The 19,907-nt window shown below is 48.4% G+C and overlaps 2 protein-coding genes across 2 annotated transcripts; one reads left to right on the forward strand and one right to left on the reverse strand.

The window, feature by feature from the left end:
• Positions 1-292: 292 nt before the first annotated feature.
• On the forward strand, positions 293-7,954 carry BEST1 (bestrophin 1; the record flags this gene model as incomplete). The annotated part of the gene is made up of 9 exons (XM_079537835.1): positions 293-444; positions 1,276-1,370; positions 1,763-1,996; positions 2,667-2,821; positions 3,823-3,900; positions 5,049-5,201; positions 5,626-5,706; positions 6,243-6,394; positions 6,766-7,954. 9 exons carry the CDS (start codon positions 293-295, stop codon positions 7,952-7,954), a joined length of 2,289 nt encoding a protein of 762 aa, XP_079393961.1.
• A 1,377-nt stretch (positions 7,955-9,331) lies between these two features.
• Positions 9,332-13,676, reverse strand: FTH1 (ferritin heavy chain 1). Its single transcript, XM_079537528.1, has 4 exons — positions 13,432-13,676; positions 11,902-12,048; positions 10,307-10,432; positions 9,332-9,669 (listed from the first exon to the last, which is right to left on the reverse strand). The coding sequence occupies exons 1-4, from the start codon at positions 13,540-13,542 to the stop codon at positions 9,508-9,510; spliced, it is 546 nt and encodes a 181-aa protein (XP_079393654.1). The 5' UTR covers positions 13,543-13,676; the 3' UTR covers positions 9,332-9,507.
• Between the last annotated feature and the right edge of the window lie 6,231 nt (positions 13,677-19,907).

Below are 19,907 nucleotides of genomic sequence, written 5' to 3' on the forward strand. Positions count from 1 at the left end.
GCTTCACCAGAAAGTGAATTGTCATTGCAACCAGCTCACATGCAGTTAAAACACAGGAAGAAGCTGGTAAACACATCACAGTAATTGCCCACCATAAGCTTCCTCTTGGTTTTCTACCTTAACGACTTCAACAGATTTGTCTTTTGATTTCAGCTCTTTCTCTCATTCTTTTTTCCTTCCTTTCCACCTTGCTGGGACACCTGAGGTTTCTGTTCTGTCCAGGCCTCCCTCTGTGCAGGTTTGCTTGGCAGCTTCAACAACTGCTCATTTTGTGTCCCTACCAGGATCTGCGATGACAGTGACATACACTAACCGCGTGGCCGATGCCCGCCTAGGCACCTTCTCGCAGCTCCTGCTCCAATGGAAAGGCAGCATCTACAAACTCCTTTACTCTGAGTTCCTTATTTTCATCTCCCTCTACTTCGCCATCAGCCTTGTCTATAGGTGAGCATCCTTACACCAGCACCACCACAGCTCCTTGCTCTCAGCTGGTCCCAAAGCAGGACATCTGAACAAACCAGGGTTGGGACAGCAGTCCTGAGAAAAAGCAGCTAGCCAGACACTAACCAGCCTCTGTTCAGAGGAGGAAGGGTTTTTCCTCACTACTGCAGTGGCTGAGCAGCTGACAGATTTCCTTCTTTGGGCCTGGAGAGGAACACGGATCCTCTTCCTGGAGATGAAAAGCTGCATGTGATAACTACCTGAGAAGAATGGCATGTAGAGACCAAGGCTGAACTGGTGCTGGAGGTGTTCCACAGTGGGAAGCATTTCTGAGAGCAGACATCAGCTCTGGGACTGCAGACCTGTCAGAAGGCAGCTATGTGCTGGGATGGGTCTGATTTGGGTGGGGAAAGCCAGGAGCTCCCCTGGTTGGGTAAATGCAGCATGGAAGCAGGAAGGCAGCTCTAAGAAAAAGGAGCTCATGTCGGGCGCTGTTGACGTGAGCAGAACTTGGACTGACATTTTTCAGGATATTAAATAAAATGTGCACATCCAAGCACTATGGCAAACACCTGATTCCAGATGGCACTTTCCCCTAGGTGAAAAACATAGGGCTCCCTAATCAGACTGTAGCAATTACCACCCAGTGACCACTTCAGGCTCCTTTGGACATGCTGACAGGGTATTTTGAGTGCTCCCCACATCACCCCACACCCACAGCATGGTTGTATCGTGGCTACGTGTCCTTGCTTTCCCTTGCCAGACTCTTACCCAGCAGGCCCAACAAGGCACAGTCTCCTCCTTAAGGCTGATGTCTCTGTTCCTCCCTTTCAGGCTGATCCTCAGCGAAAGCCAAAGGCTGATGTTTGAGAAGCTGGCACTCTACTGCAACAGCTATGCTGAGCTAATCCCTGTGTCCTTTGTGCTGGGTAAGGAGCTCTGACTGTGAACGCACAGGGAGGGGAAGCGGGCAGCATTTCTTCTCTCACCCTGGGTCGACACAGCTCTTCGAGCAGGCAGGTTTCACTGAGCAGTTCCCTCATTCTGCCTTTGTGATAAATACATCAGCTAATGCTGCAGCTGTGAGGTATGCACACAGCTTCCACTGCCCAGCTACACTGGTGTGATCTTGGTTCTACCAGGAGGGCAAGGACCAAATATCTCTAAACAAGCTGTGAAAGCCAGACTCTAGCTTTAGCATGATACAAATTACCTCTAGGTCTGCCTTCACTCATCCCTATAAGAGCAGTACCAGCCTTCCCATACAAGAGCACACATCTCCCCTCCTTCAGGATGGCTAACTTGCTCGGCTCACCTCTAGGTTTCTACGTGGCCCTGGTGGTGTCCCGCTGGTGGGCGCAGTACGAGAGCATCCCGTGGCCTGACCGCATCATGAACTTGGTCTCCTGCAACGTGGATGGGGAGGATGAATACGGGCGGCTGCTGCGTCGCACCCTGATGCGCTACAGCAACCTGTGCAGCGTGCTCATCTTGCGCTCCGTCAGCACGGCTGTGTACAAGCGCTTCCCCAGCATGGAGCACGTCGTGAGGGCAGGTCAGTACTGGTACTGCCCTCGGCACAGCACTGGGCCAGGAAGGCAGCAGCTCCCTGCCACTTGACCTCCACTCTGGAGCAGAGATGGTGCAGTTCTAGGACACGAGTTATCACATTCTCAATAGTTGTCTAAATATACTACGTAACTGCACCCTCAGCAGTTCTCTATCTCCCTGCTGGCTGGGATCTGGTCAGACATTCTGCAGACATCCAAGGTCTACAGCTTTCTCACCAGGGCAGCGGGGAGCAGAGAGCCAAGGGACGGGACCAAACATGGAGCTGTGTCAGGGGAGAGGCGGGCTGGGGGTTTGGGAAAGGGGCACCAGAAAGCAGTGGGCATGGAACAGGCTGCCCAACCCCAAGATGCCAGAGTTCAAGGAGATTTTGGACAACGCTTTCAGACAGAGGGTTTGAATTTTGAGTGGTCTTGTGTAGAGCCAGGAGTTGGACTCTATGAACCTTATGGGTCCATTCCAACTTGGTTTATTCTATGAAATAAGAAATTCTTCTTGCATTCATTTAAAAATCAGTATTTTAACAAAACTTGCCATCCTTTTCTGCATCCAAAGGCTAAATGCCCAAGTCTTTCCTGTAATTATAAGAAGAGATAAGGTGACTACCTTCTGCTCTCTATTGGCCATTCCTCTCTCATCTGTTCTTTTCCACTTAGGCCTCATGACACCTGAAGAGCACAAGAAGTTTGAGAGCTTGAATTCTCCCCACAACAAGTTTTGGATCCCATGCGTGTGGTTCTCCAATCTGGCTGTGAAAGCAAGGAATGAGGGGAGGATCCGGGACAGCGTGCTGCTCCAAGGCATCCTGAATGTGAGTGACAGTAGGCAACTGAGATCCTCATGCAGTCCTCCAGGTGGAACTGCAGGGATTTAAGAGGTCAAGCAAGGAACCGAAATGTTGAGGTGGGATGTCCAGACAGTGAGCCATGTCTGTCCCTGGGGATATTACATTCATTTTGATGGGAAATACCCCCACTGCCACTTTCCAACTGGTGACAGAGTAGAATTTTTCATGGCCTGTTGACACAGTGGTGATGCCACATGCAGCAGAGGCTAAAGAATGTAATGTCTTTCACAAAATTGGGACTGGGAGGAACCATCTGACTCACATCTAGGTGTAGTCGTAGGAGACACCCATGTAGTGTGTTCTGGGTCAAACTTCCTCCACCATTCACACATTCCAGTGTCCAATGAAGGTCTCTAGGATACAACTGTAAAGCCACAAGGAAGCAAAGCACGTGTCTGGAAAAAAAGCAGAAGTCAAAAGCACATTAAACAACCAGCATCCCTGCAGACAACGTCTTTATTGAAAACCCTCACATAGTCCTGGGATGCAGGCCATGTTCCACAGGCAGGACCTGGCATTGGTCCTTGCAGAGCTGCAGAGAAAAGAAAGACTCTGGAGCAGCTCATCCCCTCTAAGATTCACGTGCTGAGAGGCCTATGTTGTTTCTATTGCCTGGGGTGAGTTTCATCCCTCTGGGCTGTTTATCTAGGCTAACAAGTCAAAAGAGAGAGATGGTTATTGCTAAGATATCTTTGCCTCTGATCTGTTGAGACACTCACTTTGTGAGGAGTTAACCTCTGTTATGAAAGAAGCTAAGAAGGGGCTCAGGTCTCAGACAGAGACATCCAGGTAGCAAGGAGTTCCTCCACAGCAAGTGTGAGACCCTGCTGGTGTTCTGCTGGGGAAGGGCTTGACCCCAATGCAGCCCTGACTGAGCCCCACCTTCCAGAGAGGTGTGATCAGGAGGGGATGGGCAAGGACACACAAATGTAGTGCCAACAGGTCTTTCCTTCTCCCTACTGCAGGAGCTCAACACTTTGCGCAGCCAATGCGGGCGGCTCTATGGGTATGACTGGATCAGCATTCCCCTGGTCTACACCCAGGTGAGATGGGCTTCCCCCACATTCGTGGCTGCACTGCCTGCCTACACGTGCTGCTTTGGAATCTCCTCTGACCTCATACTTGCCCTGCACACAGACCATGTTGATGCTACGTGTGATTGGACTTCTCACCTATGCCTGCACATGCAAGCCCCATGCTGGCTCTCACACACACATAACTCATAAGCACACACACTGCCCAGCCTTATTTCTGTAATTCACAGCAACCTCTACAGAAACACTCTCCGAGTGTAATTAGTTACCTATAACGTGCTCCATATGAGTGCACAGAAAACACAGATACATGCAGATCCATGCCCTGCAGAGAAGAGATATCACTGTAGTTTAGATCCACAGAGCTATGTCAGGCTGTAGAAAAGACTGGGCCCAAATTGACGGCTCCTCTGGCAGCCTCAGTTGGGTCTTGGAGTTGTGAGCAGGATTTACCAAATGGACTGGAACAGTCTCCTCTCTGCAGAGGAGACCCATTTTTCTATGGTTGCCCATCCACACTGCAAAGTTTGTCTTTGCAGGCACACTGTAACGTGTGCATCTTGAAGCAGCCCTGTGCTGTTCCCTTCTGGGAAGTGCCTGGCTAACTCAAGAGTCTCGTGATGCTGGGTGTTTGATTTGAACCTTCCTGCTTGACACGAGTCTCGGCTGTTGTTAATTTAAAAAGTGGAAGTTTCCAGTCTCGTGATTGCACAGAAAAGTACAAAGTTCATTGTAGCTTGAAATTTGGGCAAGCAAGCAGGCAAATATAAAAATATCCTTCATTAGGACCAAACCAGAGCTGGCACTAATGCTCAGGGTTCCCCTCCCAGATATGGAAAATGCTTACCAAACCATGAGGGGCTACAGAGAACTATTGGAACAGAGATGTCATTCCAGGGACAGCGTGGAGTGAAATGCAGCGTACATAACGATGAAGGGCAGAGGGTACACTTAAAGTTTTCTGCAGTGAAAATTAATCTTCCTGCAAAAAGCAGAGGAGAAGCTTGTTGTAACCGAATACAAGGCTTTCAAGGGCTCCTGAGCCAGCAGCTCACCGCAGTTTTGATATAAGTGGGGTGAGAACAAAAAAGAAAAACGCTGAGAAAGCAAGTAGGGAACTTAAGTTTCTCTGGTGTGTCCCCTGGCATCTTTCCCAGGTGGTGACCGTGGCTGTTTACAGCTTCTTCCTGGCTTGTCTGATCGGGCGGCAGTTCCTGGATCCTGAAAAAGCATACCCTGGCCATGAACTAGATCTCTTTGTGCCTGTCTTTACGTTTTTGCAGTTCTTCTTCTACGCTGGCTGGTTAAAGGTACGTCCAAGAAATTATGCCTGGAGCTGGAATCTGACCCATTGGGTTTTTCCCAGTTGGTGCTCACAAAGAACCCAGCTGTGCACTGTGGCCTATGGGCAACCTGCCAGCTGCTGGGAGACAAATGGAGAGCCAACAGGAGCTAAGGACTAACACTCTCAGGTTCTCTGCATCTCACTTGACAATCAGCTTCACCTTTCCTAAGTTTGGGGGAAAAGAGAGGCAGTGGACTGCATTACCTATAAATCGATGCTTCCTAGAAACTGGCAAGTTTCTGTTTTTGAGCCACCCCCTTTTTGGGAGAACCCAAATTCAGGGTACATCACCCTTGAGAGCAGTTCTGGGCTCTGTCCAATAGACATTCTCCCTGCAGGGAAAGGGGTGGCTATGAGCATGACCTTTGTTGTGTGTTCTCCACGTGCAGGTGGCCGAGCAACTAATTAACCCTTTTGGGGAGGACGATGATGACTTTGAAACCAACTGGCTCATCGACAGGAATCTGCAGGTAAAGTGAAGGCAGAATTCTCCTGACCTGCAGAGGAACACTTAGGACTGCACCTAAAGTTTCACTTGGGCCTTTGGTCCATTTTCCAGCACACACGATGGGTCCAGATTCTGTTTCAGACCCTCACTGCCTTTCAGTGACACAGTGAATGACATAATTTCTGCCTTTTCCTGGCTTTTCCCACACCATGCCTGTACCTATAATCACCTCCTCTGATTTCTTCTGTGCAGTAACTCTCCTTCAGAAGAACTCCCTACCTAACACTAAGCTCATCGGTTCTAGTGAGCATATTGCTTTCATTTCTCATTCCACACCACTTTCCTTCTAATTAATCAAATCTCTCCATGCAAAAAAACCAAAACAAAACAAAACAAAAAAACAAACAAATAAAACACCCACCCCACAATTGACAGGAAACCACATAGCAAATCCAGCTGCTCGTTTCACTTCCATGCTACATGGCACTCTTCTGCCCTGCATCCCTTTGTCTGCTGCTAACAGGCTGCTGACTTCGACATTCCTGTTGTTCCCCCCAGGTCTCCCTTATGGCAGTGGATGAGATGCATCAGGATTTGCCCATCCTGGAGAAGGACCTATACTGGAATGAGCCCGATCCTCAACCACCTTACACTGCAGCCACTGCTGAGTACAAGCGCCCATCATTTCTTGGATCAACCTTTGATATCAGGTGAGTGCAATTACAGGGAGTCAGAACAGACCTTACTTAGCATTTACACCGTAGAGCAGGTGCAGTGCAGGATATTGTGCTTGAGTAAGAAAGAACACTATATTCCTATGTAGTCTGTGAAACCTTGCTCTAAAATACTTACAGATTTGTCCAAAACTGACAGCCAGTATCTTTCTTCACAAAGAAAACCCTTGATCTCTTGCCCCTCTCCTCTGCAGCAAGCACCCTGTAGCGGAGGGCCTAACACATAACTGATGTGGCAACACAGAAGAAGCTTGCCATTGGCAGCAACGCTCTCTGTGATGCCAGTCTCACCACCAGAAAGCACCATGTTCTGTGACGGCATAACAGCCTGTTTTGCCTTTCCCCAGCATGCAGAAAGAAGAGATGGAGTTCCAGCCCCTGGAGCAAATTAAAGAGAATGAGGAAGCAAACCATTCCACGCCACTACTGGGACACCTGGGCCGCCTCCTGGGTGTCCAGTCACCAAGTTTCTCCAGGTCCTCTTCTCGGATGAACCTACTGCGCAGGCGAGGAGAGCCCACGTCCCCCTTCTCCCATTACATGTACCAAGACATGGGCAAGTCGGGAAACATCAGTCAGCCAAGGGGAGACACCAACTCACAGGAGCAGTGGGACGGTGAGGATGGAAAACTGAGGGAGTTTGATGCCTTCATATCTACCCCATTTTATGAGAGACCTGGTTTCTACAGTGCTCCACAGACACCCATCAGCTCCATCCCCATGATCTTCCCTTCTAGACGCCAAGGGCGCAAGAAGCCCCCTGCACTCTCCAGCATAGCTGCATGCTCAAATTCTCTCAAGGACGTCGTTGTCAACTCCTCACCTTCCAGGATGAGTGATACGTACAAAAGCCAGAGCTCCCTCGGCTCAGGTGCAAAGGAAACATTTATTTGGCCAACAGAACGGAATAAAGGTCCTGACCCGCTGGTTGTAATGGTGGAAGAAGAAAAGAGCAACTCCAGCAGTAAAGGCAGAGAAGCTGCCATCACTGGAAGTCCAGCAGCTCTGTCCACAGCATCAGACAGCCCTAAATTCCCTTTCCTAGCAGAGTCCCCAGACCACGAGCAGCAGGGCAGCTTCAAAAGTCTGAAGAGTTTAAAAGGCTCCCACCCACCCTGGCTAGCTCTGGAGAACGCAGCAACAACCACCCCCAATTCTGAGCAATCGAGTGCCCTCCCCCAACCTAGCAACATACCGCCCAGCAGCAGCACCTCCCTCTGCTTCTCATTCACTCCTGTCTCATCCCCAGTGCTGGAGAGATCCCCCATAGGGAACAGAGGCCCTGATACTCACAGTCTAAATTCAGAAGATGCAGCTAGTGCACCAGACCAGCATCCATTGGAGGCTTCCAGGAGCACAAGAGATACAGCAAACAGAAGCAGTAACGCTCCTACGAGAGAGACAAGAAGAGCAGAAAGCCCATCCACTAATGACTCTGGCATCTCTCTTGCTGAGGGTGACTACGTGGGGCTGATGGAGGTGATCATGGAGACAAGTGAAAGCATATGTGAAGAGCAGATGGATCAGGGCAGCTAGAGGAGACTGACACACACGTGTATGCCAGGTAGAAATGATACTGCAGTGTCTTCACACCTGGTCCACACTAGCACTCATCCTCCTAAAAGAAGGGGCAGTGCTGCCAGACTTCTTGTTTCTGGAATATTACTCACCTACAGCCCAGCACCAGTGACTCACCACTACTGGACTCAGGCATAACAGCAGGCAGTTGACCTCAGTGCCTGCAACAAGAAAAAAAAAGACAAAAAAATCTCTACACACTCCAGCAAAATAAGACTTCTAGCATTAGGAATTACAAATGCCTATGTAGAACCATAGCTCAAAGCAGAAGAGGTACGTAGTTAAGGACATTACAGCAATCGAAGCTCCAAGTTTACATGAGTATTTGCCATAAGGCCCAGGACTTGCATAAGTTGCTCCAGGGAAAGAAAGGGACTGAGGCACAGCATTTGTGATACAGAGCCACAGTGCTTCATGAAGTCCTATCCAGCTGGTGTTCTCCAGCACCAGTAAAACAATAGGTTAAGGCTACTCAAAAAAGTGGCTGCCAACAACCGTACTTACACTGCTTCAAGTTTTCTATCATGCTTTGCTGATTTGAAAGCACTCAAAGTTATCCAGATGGTAGCAAACAACATAAAGCTAGGATTTTTAACAAGTTTCCCCCCCCCCCCCCCCCAAAAAAAAACCAAACAAACCAACCCTAAAAGCAAGGCAGAAGTCCATGACCCCAGGACCACTTCCTCATTTTAATTTCTACACAATAAAAGTTTAAAGAAACCACAAAGTTCTTCCTCTTTTCACAGAAAGCTGCATTTCCCTTCAATCACAAGGGGCACATGATAAATCCAGTCCACCCACCTCCCTTCCAATACCCTCACACAGTATTCCAACCCTCTGCCTGCCAGGCACAGCTGTTTGAGCTGGGCAAATAGCACTACATCCATATCTAATACCCTATACATTATCTTTGAAAACAGTACCTGCAATAGTTTGTCTAGCTTATATTGTGAAGGATGCAAGAGCTATGTTTTTGTACACAAGTACAGTGCTATTTTTATTAGACAGGCACAATCTGACCTAAACTCACAGGTAGTAGTTCAGGAAGCATAGAGCCTCAAGCCTTCCTCTTCTTGTACATTAAGACAGATGCTTTGGTGGCAAAGGCACTTGGAAACATGTTTCAGTTCCTTTGCAATCCTTGCAGGTTCCCCCCCCCCCTCCCCCCATCCAGTGGTATTCACTAAAATACTCAAGTGCTAGAGTTAAAACAGTTCCTCCAATTTATTTCTTCATCCATGCTCAGCTCAAGATAACTTTCTCAGTTAAGACTACAGAGCACAATCCTGCACATACACTTCTTAAAGGAAAAAAAAAAAAGCAGAAGAAGCCACCTTGAACCAAGTCACTTTATTGGATGGAAGGCAGTACACAAAACACAAGAGAAAAGAGGGCTGATATTTGGAACAGAGTATAAGAACTGCTTATCTAGATAGCTGAAGACGCATGCACTGCTGGACCAGTAAAGCAGAAGTCCCCCTGAAACCCACAGGGCGGCTCTCGGCAAGCCTTCAGCTGTTGTCACACTCCCCAAGGGTGTGCTTGTCAAACAGGTACTCTGCCATGCCATACTTGGGTGCCCCCATCTTCCGCAGGTTGGTCACATGGTCACCCAGCTCCTTGATGGCTTTCACCTGCTCATCCAGGTAGTGAGTCTCGATGAAGTCACACAGCTGGAAGGGAGAAGAAAGAAGTTTAGGCCTGAACACAGCTCACCCTGCTGAAAAAAAAAAATGAGCCAAGTATGTCTCAAGGTATTTAAGTACACAGTACAGCACTTCATGATCATGAGCATTTACACACGTAGAACAGTCAGCTACGTTGCTCTTTTTAAAGCAAATCCTTCTAGCTTGCACAGGATATTTTCCAAAGTACTCTGAAAACATAAGTTAACTCACAACTGGAGGCTTTACTACAGACATCATTGCCAGGGCTGGATTGAGGCTTTTTTAACTAAGAGGTTAGCAGCACGTGTCTGAATTGCAGCAGCCTAAAGTGTCGGCAGTTTTTATCATTCCAAAAAAGTGACTTCGGCCCCCAGTCAAGCCCCCTGCATACTGATAAACATACTTCTCTGCAAAATGTTGTTCACGAGTGCTTTCTGTTCTGACGAGCAGCAACAAAAGGGTTTGAGCACAGCTACACACCCTATGCTCTACAACAGACCTTAGTCATCCTAATGTAACTGGTCCTCTGCTTGAAAAAAAAAGAAAAAAAAAAACCACCAGGACATTCCTCCTGGCAGAGCTGCACTCATTCAGCTCCCTTTCACCACTGCACAGCTACAATCTTGCTTCAGCATCCACTTACGTGTGGGTCATTCTTTTCAGTTGCCAATTTGTGCAGTTCTAACAGCGACTGGTTCACGTTCTTCTCCAGGTGCAGGGCACACTCCATTGCAGTCAGTCCATTCTCCCAGTCATCACGATCTGGTTTCTAAAAGGAAAAGGACCATATTTTTTATAAAGCAAACAAATCAATAGAGAGCAAAGTCTTTTAGGTTGGTCTCAAAGTCTAAAGCTGCATCTAAAAAAGCAGTTTGCTGCACTATACAGTTCTCCAGTAAGGCTCTTTACTCCAAACTCCTTGAACACAACCAAGCTCAAGCATTTGGGCCCTGAGAAAAAAAAAAACAAACAAACAAAAAACAACTTGGCACTCACACTGCACTTACAACTTCTTGTCCTTAGAACTGAATGCAGACTAAAAGTCACAGAGAACAGATGTATGTCTGTTCTCTAAGCTCTCCTTGCATTACATTCAGTGAAATCTTGGAAGGTTAAAACTTAGAACTACTTTCCTTCCTCCATTGTAATCTCATGGCCTAAACATCTAAGCAGGTGTCCTGTTTTTGGCTGAAACGTGCTAACCTTTGTTCATAGTGGTTGGTACAATGCCACCGAGAAGGAGAACAGTGTGATAACACTGATGTTTTAGTTGTTGAGCAGTGTTTGCACTAGAAGTCAAGCATTTTTCAGCTCCTCATACTGCTGTGCCAGCAAGGAGCTGGCTGTGCACAGAAGCAGTGCAGCTGACTGAAACTGCAAGAGATAGTCCATGCCATATGGTATCATGCTGAATAATAAAACTGGGGGAGTTTGCTAGGAGTGGGCTGTAGGAGTGAGCATCAGCCAGCAAGCAGTAAGCAACTGCACTGCACATCACTTGTTTTGTCTCTCTCTTACATTCCCTTTCACTTCCCTGTGAACTGTCTTTGCCTCAGCCCCTAAAATCCTTTTTCTAATGCTTGCCCCCATCCAGTGGAGAGGGGATGGAGTGAACAGCCGTGTGGTGCTGAGCTGCCTGCCACATTATGCCACTGTATAGGTACAACCTCCAAGAAAACAAAGCAGTTCAGATATCAACTTGCCTGTTTGGCTAGATATTTTTTCTGAAGTGGCTGTCACTGTTTTCCCCACAAAGAGTTGCTATACATTAAACTGACATTAGTTTAATGCCATTAGTAATTAGTAAAGGGACTTCAAGCAAATCATGCCATGAAGTCTTGCAGCAAGTTACTGATTCTAACTGGAAACAAGTTTTGTTATCTCTAGTCACAAGACTAGAGTGCCAAGAAGGCACATGCAGTTGAACTCAAGATAGCTGAACTAGTTATACTCTAGTTCACTGTTTCCTGCACCCCCACCCCCTCTAAAACCACTATAAGCTATGTATGTGCAGCTGTTCTCATGGAGGAACTGCTTCCTAGTAGTTGGTCAGCAAGTTAATGTGCATACCTAGACTTTGCCCAGACTGATCACAGCAACACATGCGCTCAACCACTGCCAGCTGCTGCTGCTTTTCTGCAGGAGGCCTCTGAGGGGAATTCCTTCCCCTACGGCCTGGAGACAGGCCCCAAGACTAGTTCTGCATTAGGTCTGAGAGCCCAGAGAGCTAGTGCTCACCTTGATGTCCTGCAAGAAGATGCGCCCACCCCTCTGATTCTGCAGCTTCATCAGCTTCTCAGCATGTTCACGTTCCTCGTGGGACTGGTGCAGGAAGTACTTGGCAAAGTTTTTCAGAGCCACATCATCCCGGTCAAAATAGTAGGACTGAAAATAAGAATTCATGTGCTCAGAAACTCAAGCTTCACTCTTGCAGCCACACAAAGCAAAGTCTACGCTGTAACTTCAAATATCTCAACCCCTCCAGAAGGCTAGAGCCCAAGCTGTGGGTAATCAGCAGCAGGGTAACACGACCAAAATCTTCCCTCCATGGAAAGTTCAGTATTCCCAGCTAGAATTAAATTTTATTGGATTATAACCCATGTCTTGATAAGTAGAAGTAACTGGCATTTTTGGTTCACTTCTGATGTGTGAAATCCCACACACCACTAAAATATTTTTCTGACTTCTGGACTATCTTGCTTTCAAGGATTGTTTTCCCACTCCTTCTATTCATAGTGGTCACAAGTCAAAGTTCTAGTCGTAACACCTGCTAAGAGTAGCCAGAAACATTAAGGTGCTTCTTCATAAGGCTTTCACACATATTCCAGCAGATTTAGCAGGTATTAGACTAGCAAGTATCCTTCGTACTTCTGAAAAAACCTTCAGTATTACATTTAAAAGTGAAAAAGCTTAACTGTAAGTATAACACCTATTCAATAGCCAATACAACATCAGCTCTTGAAAGCCAGAAGATTTGTGACAGCGGTTAGAAGCCATCCCACAGCTCCTTTTTTCTTCAGAGAGAGACGTAAAGCAGAGTTCAATAGAAAGCTTTGTATCTGTGCCAGCTATCTACCAGGCAAGAACCTGCACAGCTCTCAGCTCTGACAGCAGCAGCTGGGAGGCTCACAGGACAGCGGTGTTTGTGTACCGCTGTCACAACAGCTACATTCAGCCTGCAGTGGAGGTTCGCACCTTCACAGTAACACAGCAGCAAGCCGTTAAATCCTACACCAAAAGGCTGCAATACAGGACAGCCAGGAAGTTTCCCACGCGGGTCAGAGCTGCTGCCTGGACTGAAGGCACCAGCTCCGCTACAGCTAAACCGAGAGCTGCGTGCCAAGCCATTAAGGCGAGCACGGAACAGGGGATGCCACGGATCCCTCCCAATTCACCTCAAAAGCAGGACTCGAGAACCCTGCCTCCGGAGAAAGCCGCTGGGAGAGCCGCCAAGCGCTGCGTCGGGCAACCGCTGCTATGCAGCCCTGCCCCGAGGGCAGAGCCGCCCGAGAGCGCTGAGCGGCGCTGATAACAGCCGACGACGCGCAGCTAACGCGCGGCCGAGGCTCGCCCGGAGATAAGAGCCCCCACCTCCCCCCCGCAGCCAGCGAGCGGCTCGGGCCGCCCCCTCCCCCGAGGTGAGGAACGCAGCGCGGCTGCGCCGGGAGGCACCGCCCGGAGCCGCCCCCCGCCGGGCCTCGGCCGCCGAGACGCGGGGCCGCCGGCCGCCCGCTCCCCTGCCGCCACCGCCCCCCCTCCGCCGCTCACCATGCTGAGGTACACGTAGGAGGCGTACAGCTCCAGGTTGATCTGCCGGTTGATGGCGGCTTCGCAGTCCTGGTGGTAGTTCTGGCGCACCTGGGAAGGAGGCGTAGCCATGGCGCTGCCGAGAAAGAGATGCGGCGGATACGACGGCTGCTGTGGTGGTGGCGGCGGCGGGGGGAAGGCGGCGGGCCCGAGCGCGGCCGGTTCCGTCCAAGCACTGTTGACGCAGGAACCCGCTCCGCTCAGCCTCGCCGACGCGCTCTGGGAGCTGCCGCCCCGCGCGGCCCCTTTTATACCGCCGCAGCGTCACCGCGCGTGAGCGCGCCCCCGCGGGGGGGGGAGGAGGCGTGGCCTCCAGGCGCTGCCCGCCGAGCTGCCGCGGGGCCGCCGTGACTCAGCACCTGCCCTGGCGGTGCTGCCCCCTTCCCGCGGGGGCGGCGCCGTGGCGCCCTGCTGCCGAGAACGGCCGTGCGCGGTAAGCGAAGTCGGAGGCGCAGCGTCACCGAGAGATGTCCGCACGGCAACTCTGCCGTGACTGCGTTGGTGCTTCCCGCCCAGCCACGGATCCTGGGGCTGTGTGTGTGCCCGTAGCCCCGAGGACAAGGGAGCACGTGTGTTTGTTCCCTAAAAGCTGCGTGCAGCTTTTTAACTTCAGGTGGGACATGCTTGAGCTGCTTGCTGTAAAGCTAGGAAGAAAGCTGTGCTGTGCCGCATGCTCCTTACCCTCATCACGTACTCGGGACTTTGCACTGGAAAGGCCTACAGAACCCCACCTGCCAGTGCTTTCCACCCCATAAAACACCCACTGACTCAGCCACGGCATGGGAAGTTTCCAGACTTCCTCCCCCCAGTGACCGGGCCCTGCTCTGAGTGCTCCTTCAAACTGTGAGGAGATGCAAAAGGCTAATTAAATAAAGGTCAAAATCCTTGGTTAGCCCAAGCAGCCAGCCCAAGAAACGGATGCAGCAGAGAGGTACATCCACAGTGCTCCAGACATTAATGGGCACCTGCAGTGATGGCTGCTGGTTGGTAATGACCTTGGGAAGGAAACTCGCTGCGTGTTAGTGAGCAAAGGCACCGTGTGCACACAAAAAGAAGTACCGAGCATGGCCTGCCTGCTGCTGTTCCATTTACCTGGCGGGGGCTTTAGGACACCTGTTCAAACACAGAATCATAAAATGATAGAATCACAAGGTTGGAAACGACCTGTAAGATCATCCAGTCCAACCGTCTCCTCATCACCGTTGCCACCACCAGCACTGAACTGCATCACACAGCTCCTCATCCAGACGCCTCCTGAACACTGCCAGGGACGGCAACTCCACCACCTCCCTGGGCAGCCATTGCAGTCCTGACCGCTCTCTGAGAGAAACAGTTCTTCGTTATGTCTAACCTAAACCTCCTCTGGTACAACTTGCAGCCATTTCCCCGGGTCCTGCTTGTTGCCTGGGAGAAGAGGCCAAATCCCTCTTCACCACAGCCTCCCTTCAGGAGGTTGTACAGTGCAGTGAGGTCTCCCTGAGCCTCCTCTCCTCCAGACTGAACAATCCCAGCTCCCTCAGCCGCTCCTCATATTTGTGCTCCAGGCCCCTCACCAGTTTCGTTGCCCTTCTTTGGACACGCTCCAGGACCTCCCAAAGGTCCAACTGGGACTTCTGATACTGAGATGGTTATTTCAGCTCTTCAGTTCCATTTGAATGTCATTCATTTTCAATCAACGTTGTACTATTCGACTTTCTGACACTTCAGGCAGACTGTAGGAGCAACCTTGAGGGCCAGAAATGTCCTCCATAAACTGACAGCACCCCATAGCGCTGAGCTCCCCAAACCTTGACTTCTACTAAGAAAACAGAAAATGCTGACATTTGTCAGAAATACTCCAAGCACTGGCAGCATGAATCACTGAGCCTATAAGCTCTGATTGACTTAATTTTTCCTCAGAGCAGCCCGTTCTGCAAAGTTTTATTTGGTGTTTGAACCTGTGACTGCCCGCGGGTGATGGCATAGGGTGTGTTTGCTTCTGTAGCTGAAGGTCTGAAAGAGACAGGGCCGATGTCTTCCTCTGTCTCACAGCTTTCCGTTGCTTCTGTCAGTTAATTGTCAGGAGTAATTAAGATCGTTAAGGCCGTACCTGTTGCTTCGCAGGCTGCCAGGTACATTTGAAATCTCATGTTCTCCTCCCACGCTAATGCTTATGTAAAAAAAAAAAAAAAAAAAGAAGAAAGAAAGAAAGTTGTAACCGCTGGGCAGACTTGCATTATTGTTTACACAGTGGTATTTTCAGCAGTTGGAAGCAGAAACCTTGCATTTGGCTCGAGAGGTGTATTTACAGTCAGTTGTCCTCTGTATAGCTTTATGCTCTGGCAGGCCTCTGATGCCAGATGATTGCAGACCACAGTTCAGTATTCCAGAAGGGCTAACCTTGAATCTACCTCCAAACAATTTTTCTGTACATGTTCTTGCTGTCTGCATTCTCTTGCCACCGGACCCTTCTGCCTGTGGCTGGCAAAAGCATACTGTGAACTAGGAAAAGTTGCCCAGCACCTTATAGATGGCGAACCATTGCTTATTTTTTTCCAGTCTCATCGTGACCAAGCACGCATAAATCCTTTCATTGTCTCATGAAAGGCTGAGCAACAGCACAATTTGTAAGAAACTGAGCAAATAGCCTACTAATAACAGGAATATTTCCTCTAGTTTGAACAGTCTGTGCCACCCGTGATCAAATGTCAGTAAGATAAGGGAAGTCGTAAATTCTGCTTTTTAGATCAATCACAAGTTGCACAAACATGCACATCAACATTGACAGCAGCAGATTTGCTTGGCCAGAATAAGAAACATTGGGTTGAAAGGCCATGTATCACGGTGTCTTGGGGGCAAACAGAAGGCCTGTCTCTCACACTTGTCTTAGAAGAGTTCAGGTTTAGCTATAACCCAAACTTCTCTGTCTCAAACTACCATCACAGTGTTTTAACTTTATTTCATCATGTTGTCCTTTGCCTTGGGTTAAGCCCTCTTTCATCCTCCAGGAGTGGAGTTATGGGCATTCTTGGGAAGCAGCCTGGCAGAAGCATTATCGTGCTCTGGGCGTCACATCAAATGACATTCACATCTGTTAACTGGCAAGCTCATTTTCTGCATCTGGCAATGCTTTGCACACTACTTTCTGTAATATTACTTTCAATACTAACTAATTGCATACCTGGCCGTTATTCATTAAACTATTCAAAGTAGTAGGGAGATCCTGGCCCTTGTCATTCAAAGGCAATAGATGAAAGATCTTGGTGTGTTGAGGAAAAAGAGCCCAGCAGTCCAAATTATTTCTTTCAGTATCCTTTTGCACACAAACATCACAGCTGCCCAGGGGCTGATCCATCAGCTTAGCTGACAGCATGCACAGCCTTACTTTGCAGCTGTGTCACCTCTTGGCTATTTGTTGGTGTGAAGCAGAAGCATTCTTCATGCTGCCCGCAGGCATAAGTCACTGCATTGTTTACCCACACAAGCCTCAAATTGTTGAAGACAATCTCTGTTTCAGATCCCATCTGAAACAAAGGAACAAGATCTCTTTTACAGCTTAACTACTGTGTGTCAAGCACAGATCTGAAAATCCTCCATCTCAAGGACAGTAACACTTAGTTTCCTTATATGGCAGCTTGAGACATCAATTTCAGTTTGGAAAAATAATCCAAACTCCTTTGACAAACATTTCTTTAGATATACAAGATGTATATAGAAGATATACAGAGGCAATCAAGTCAAAGAATTGGTTGGCAGAGGTCAAGGTATACCTAGATACAGAAAAAATATGTGCTCTGTTTCTGCACACCTCAGTTTCTCAACAAAGTGAGTGGCACACACTGTATGTGATGCTGGGCAGTACACATCAAAAGTAAATTCTGAGCTTCTATAAGTGGGAGTTGGATTTTTGCTGATTCACTGCCTTAGCAAGATCTTAGCATGTGACTTAGGCACCCACGTCGACCTTTGACAAGAGGTGTTCCTCCACATAGCCAGAGGTCACTGCAGTCAGACAAGGCAGAGCGTTGACGAATGTGCAATGTTTCATTGATCATCAATAGAAATGGTTCCCCTCTGGCTTTAAAACGCTTGGTTTCTTAATGGTTAGAGTACTAACACATCTGAATTAAAACGCAACGCCTGATCTAAGCCCAGCGAGCAAGAGAGAGCTGAATATGCCTTAAATATGACAATAACAAAAACACAGCAGCCTTTCTTCAAAGCTCAAAGTCCTGTAAATAAGATAAACCACACATCCGGTCAAATATTTGTTACAGAAAATTTCATTCCACCCACCCACAGCCTTCGGTGCAACTCAGCTCGCAGACTTTGGGTAAACAAAACAGCGACCCCAAACTTGGCTCCAAGCTCCATCACGTGCTTGGAAATTTGACGCTGGCCTCAACTGTTTTGAAAGCCGTTTGCTGAGAACATCTGGGCTCCACTTGTTCTATGAGAAATCCTACACACAGAACTCTGACTGCAAACCCCTCCCGTAGCTCCTTGGGTGAAACACTGTTCAATTCCTCTGTTGTTTCTTTTAGGTGCGCAATTTCCTGGGGAAACTCCGGTTTTAGGCAGCAGGCTTCACGGAGTACTTGCAGCTCTGAATGCAAATGGCCAGTTACACAGAACTGCCAGTTCCTGGAAGCAGTTTGATGGCAGAAACACAGGCTAACAGAAAGTTACTCAAGGAAAACGTGCTCAGGAGACAGTCAGCAGCTCCGACATAGGAAAGTCCCAAAGTGTGTGTAACAAATCTGTGCTTTATAGGCAAGTAATACAAGACCCATTTTGGACAGACACTTTTTCTAAGAGGTTAGAATTCTTATCCCTCCCCACCCCCAAATATTTTTGCATAGAGACAGTCTAAACTGACTGCCCCAGGAGGTTACACTTCTCTAATTTGTTCAGAATATCCTTCTAATTGAATTTGTCTTCCTTGGCAAGTGTTGGTAGGAAAAAAGTGCTTAGGGGCTTGAGGGTGAGGAAGAGCAATGTTAATTAACATTACAATAGTTCTGCCTGCTCAGCATGGCCAGAAGCAAGATTTGGTGGATTTACTAGCATGTACCAACCCTGTTTATCCTGATTTGAAGGCTACTTTACCTGTGAGTCAGAAGCTCTGGATTTTATTCCTATTACAGCTTCTGTACAAGGTGGATGTACTGTAGCTGTGGTAATACAGATTTACTTAGTAGCAAAATCCAGAATTAGTGTAACATCAGCGGTCCTCCTTTTTTTAAAGGATGTGATTTCATTGGGTAATCCATCAGAAACTAATCATGTCCCCATCCTGTCTGTCCTTTGTGTTGTCACCTGAGGCCATCTGAGGTGCAGCCATGTAGCTCTTCTAAAGCTTCCCTGTCCCACGGCCTTGTACCCCAATCAGGCTGCCCACCTGCCTGTGCATGTTCATATCGGCAATTGTTGTCCATCCCCAAGACACCATTTGGACAGTCTGGGTCTTAGTGGTTTAACTGGCCAGGGGGAAATTAAACAAGGAAAAGGTATCAGTAGGCTATACTGAGGCAAGACTTGACTAGCTAATGTAACATAGGATTGGATAGGAGGACTGTGCATAAATTCAGCAGATGTTGTTATCTCTGGGCATAGCCCAATGTTTCAGCAACCAGAACAATACTCTCAGGACTAGCACCTGGCCCTCGCAGCCAGCCACAAGGAAAGGCAGTTGCAGGAGTATGTGGTGCTACAGAAAGGAGTATATGCATTCCTAGCAGTCACATTGGGCTTTTTCAGACTGTAGCACTGGCTGTGCTGGCAGATTCTGTGCAGAACAGACCAGGACGAATCATTAAACCCAGACGGACCATCAGGCTCTTATACCTTGACAATCAGATAACACTGTCCTGTGATTTAGGCCAGCATTCTGGAAAGAGGCTCCAGTTAAAAGCTCTTACTGTCAGTCTCATGAGATAGCAAATAGTGCAGGCTCTCATCTAGGACAGCAGTCAGCTTCATTTCAGGTTTAGGAAGGTTGGTGAAATACTTAACCTGACTTCAATCATCAGTCCCTCCCTCGGTTGCTCGGTCTTATAAGCAAGCCTGCTCAGTCATGCATGGACACACTTTATCAAACTTGTCTCAATAGGCCAGTGATGACCAAGACTGAAACCAGTCAAATCAGGAACTTCCCAATCAGACAAGAAAACAGATTTCTGCTCCTCGCATACTTCACACAGGCTGGACTCCTTGCTTGTGCTTGGTTGCTTCTGAAAGCTCACAGACATTCTTCAGATATGGACTCACTGTGGAATGTTAAGGGCTGAACACATCCGGAACAAAACGTGTGGACTGAAAATCTCGCCATGCAGCAACTCCTTACTGTCCTACTGGGGCCTTCATAGAGGTGACCATTGCAGATATTGGCATGATGTCTGTATTCTTGCACCGCAACTGGAGTTGGCTCCCCCAGTTCATGCCAGAAACAGCCCTTC

Source organism: Tetrao urogallus, assembly GCF_951394365.1.
Source record: "Tetrao urogallus genome assembly, chromosome: 6".
Taxonomy (NCBI): domain Eukaryota; kingdom Metazoa; phylum Chordata; class Aves; order Galliformes; family Phasianidae; genus Tetrao; species Tetrao urogallus.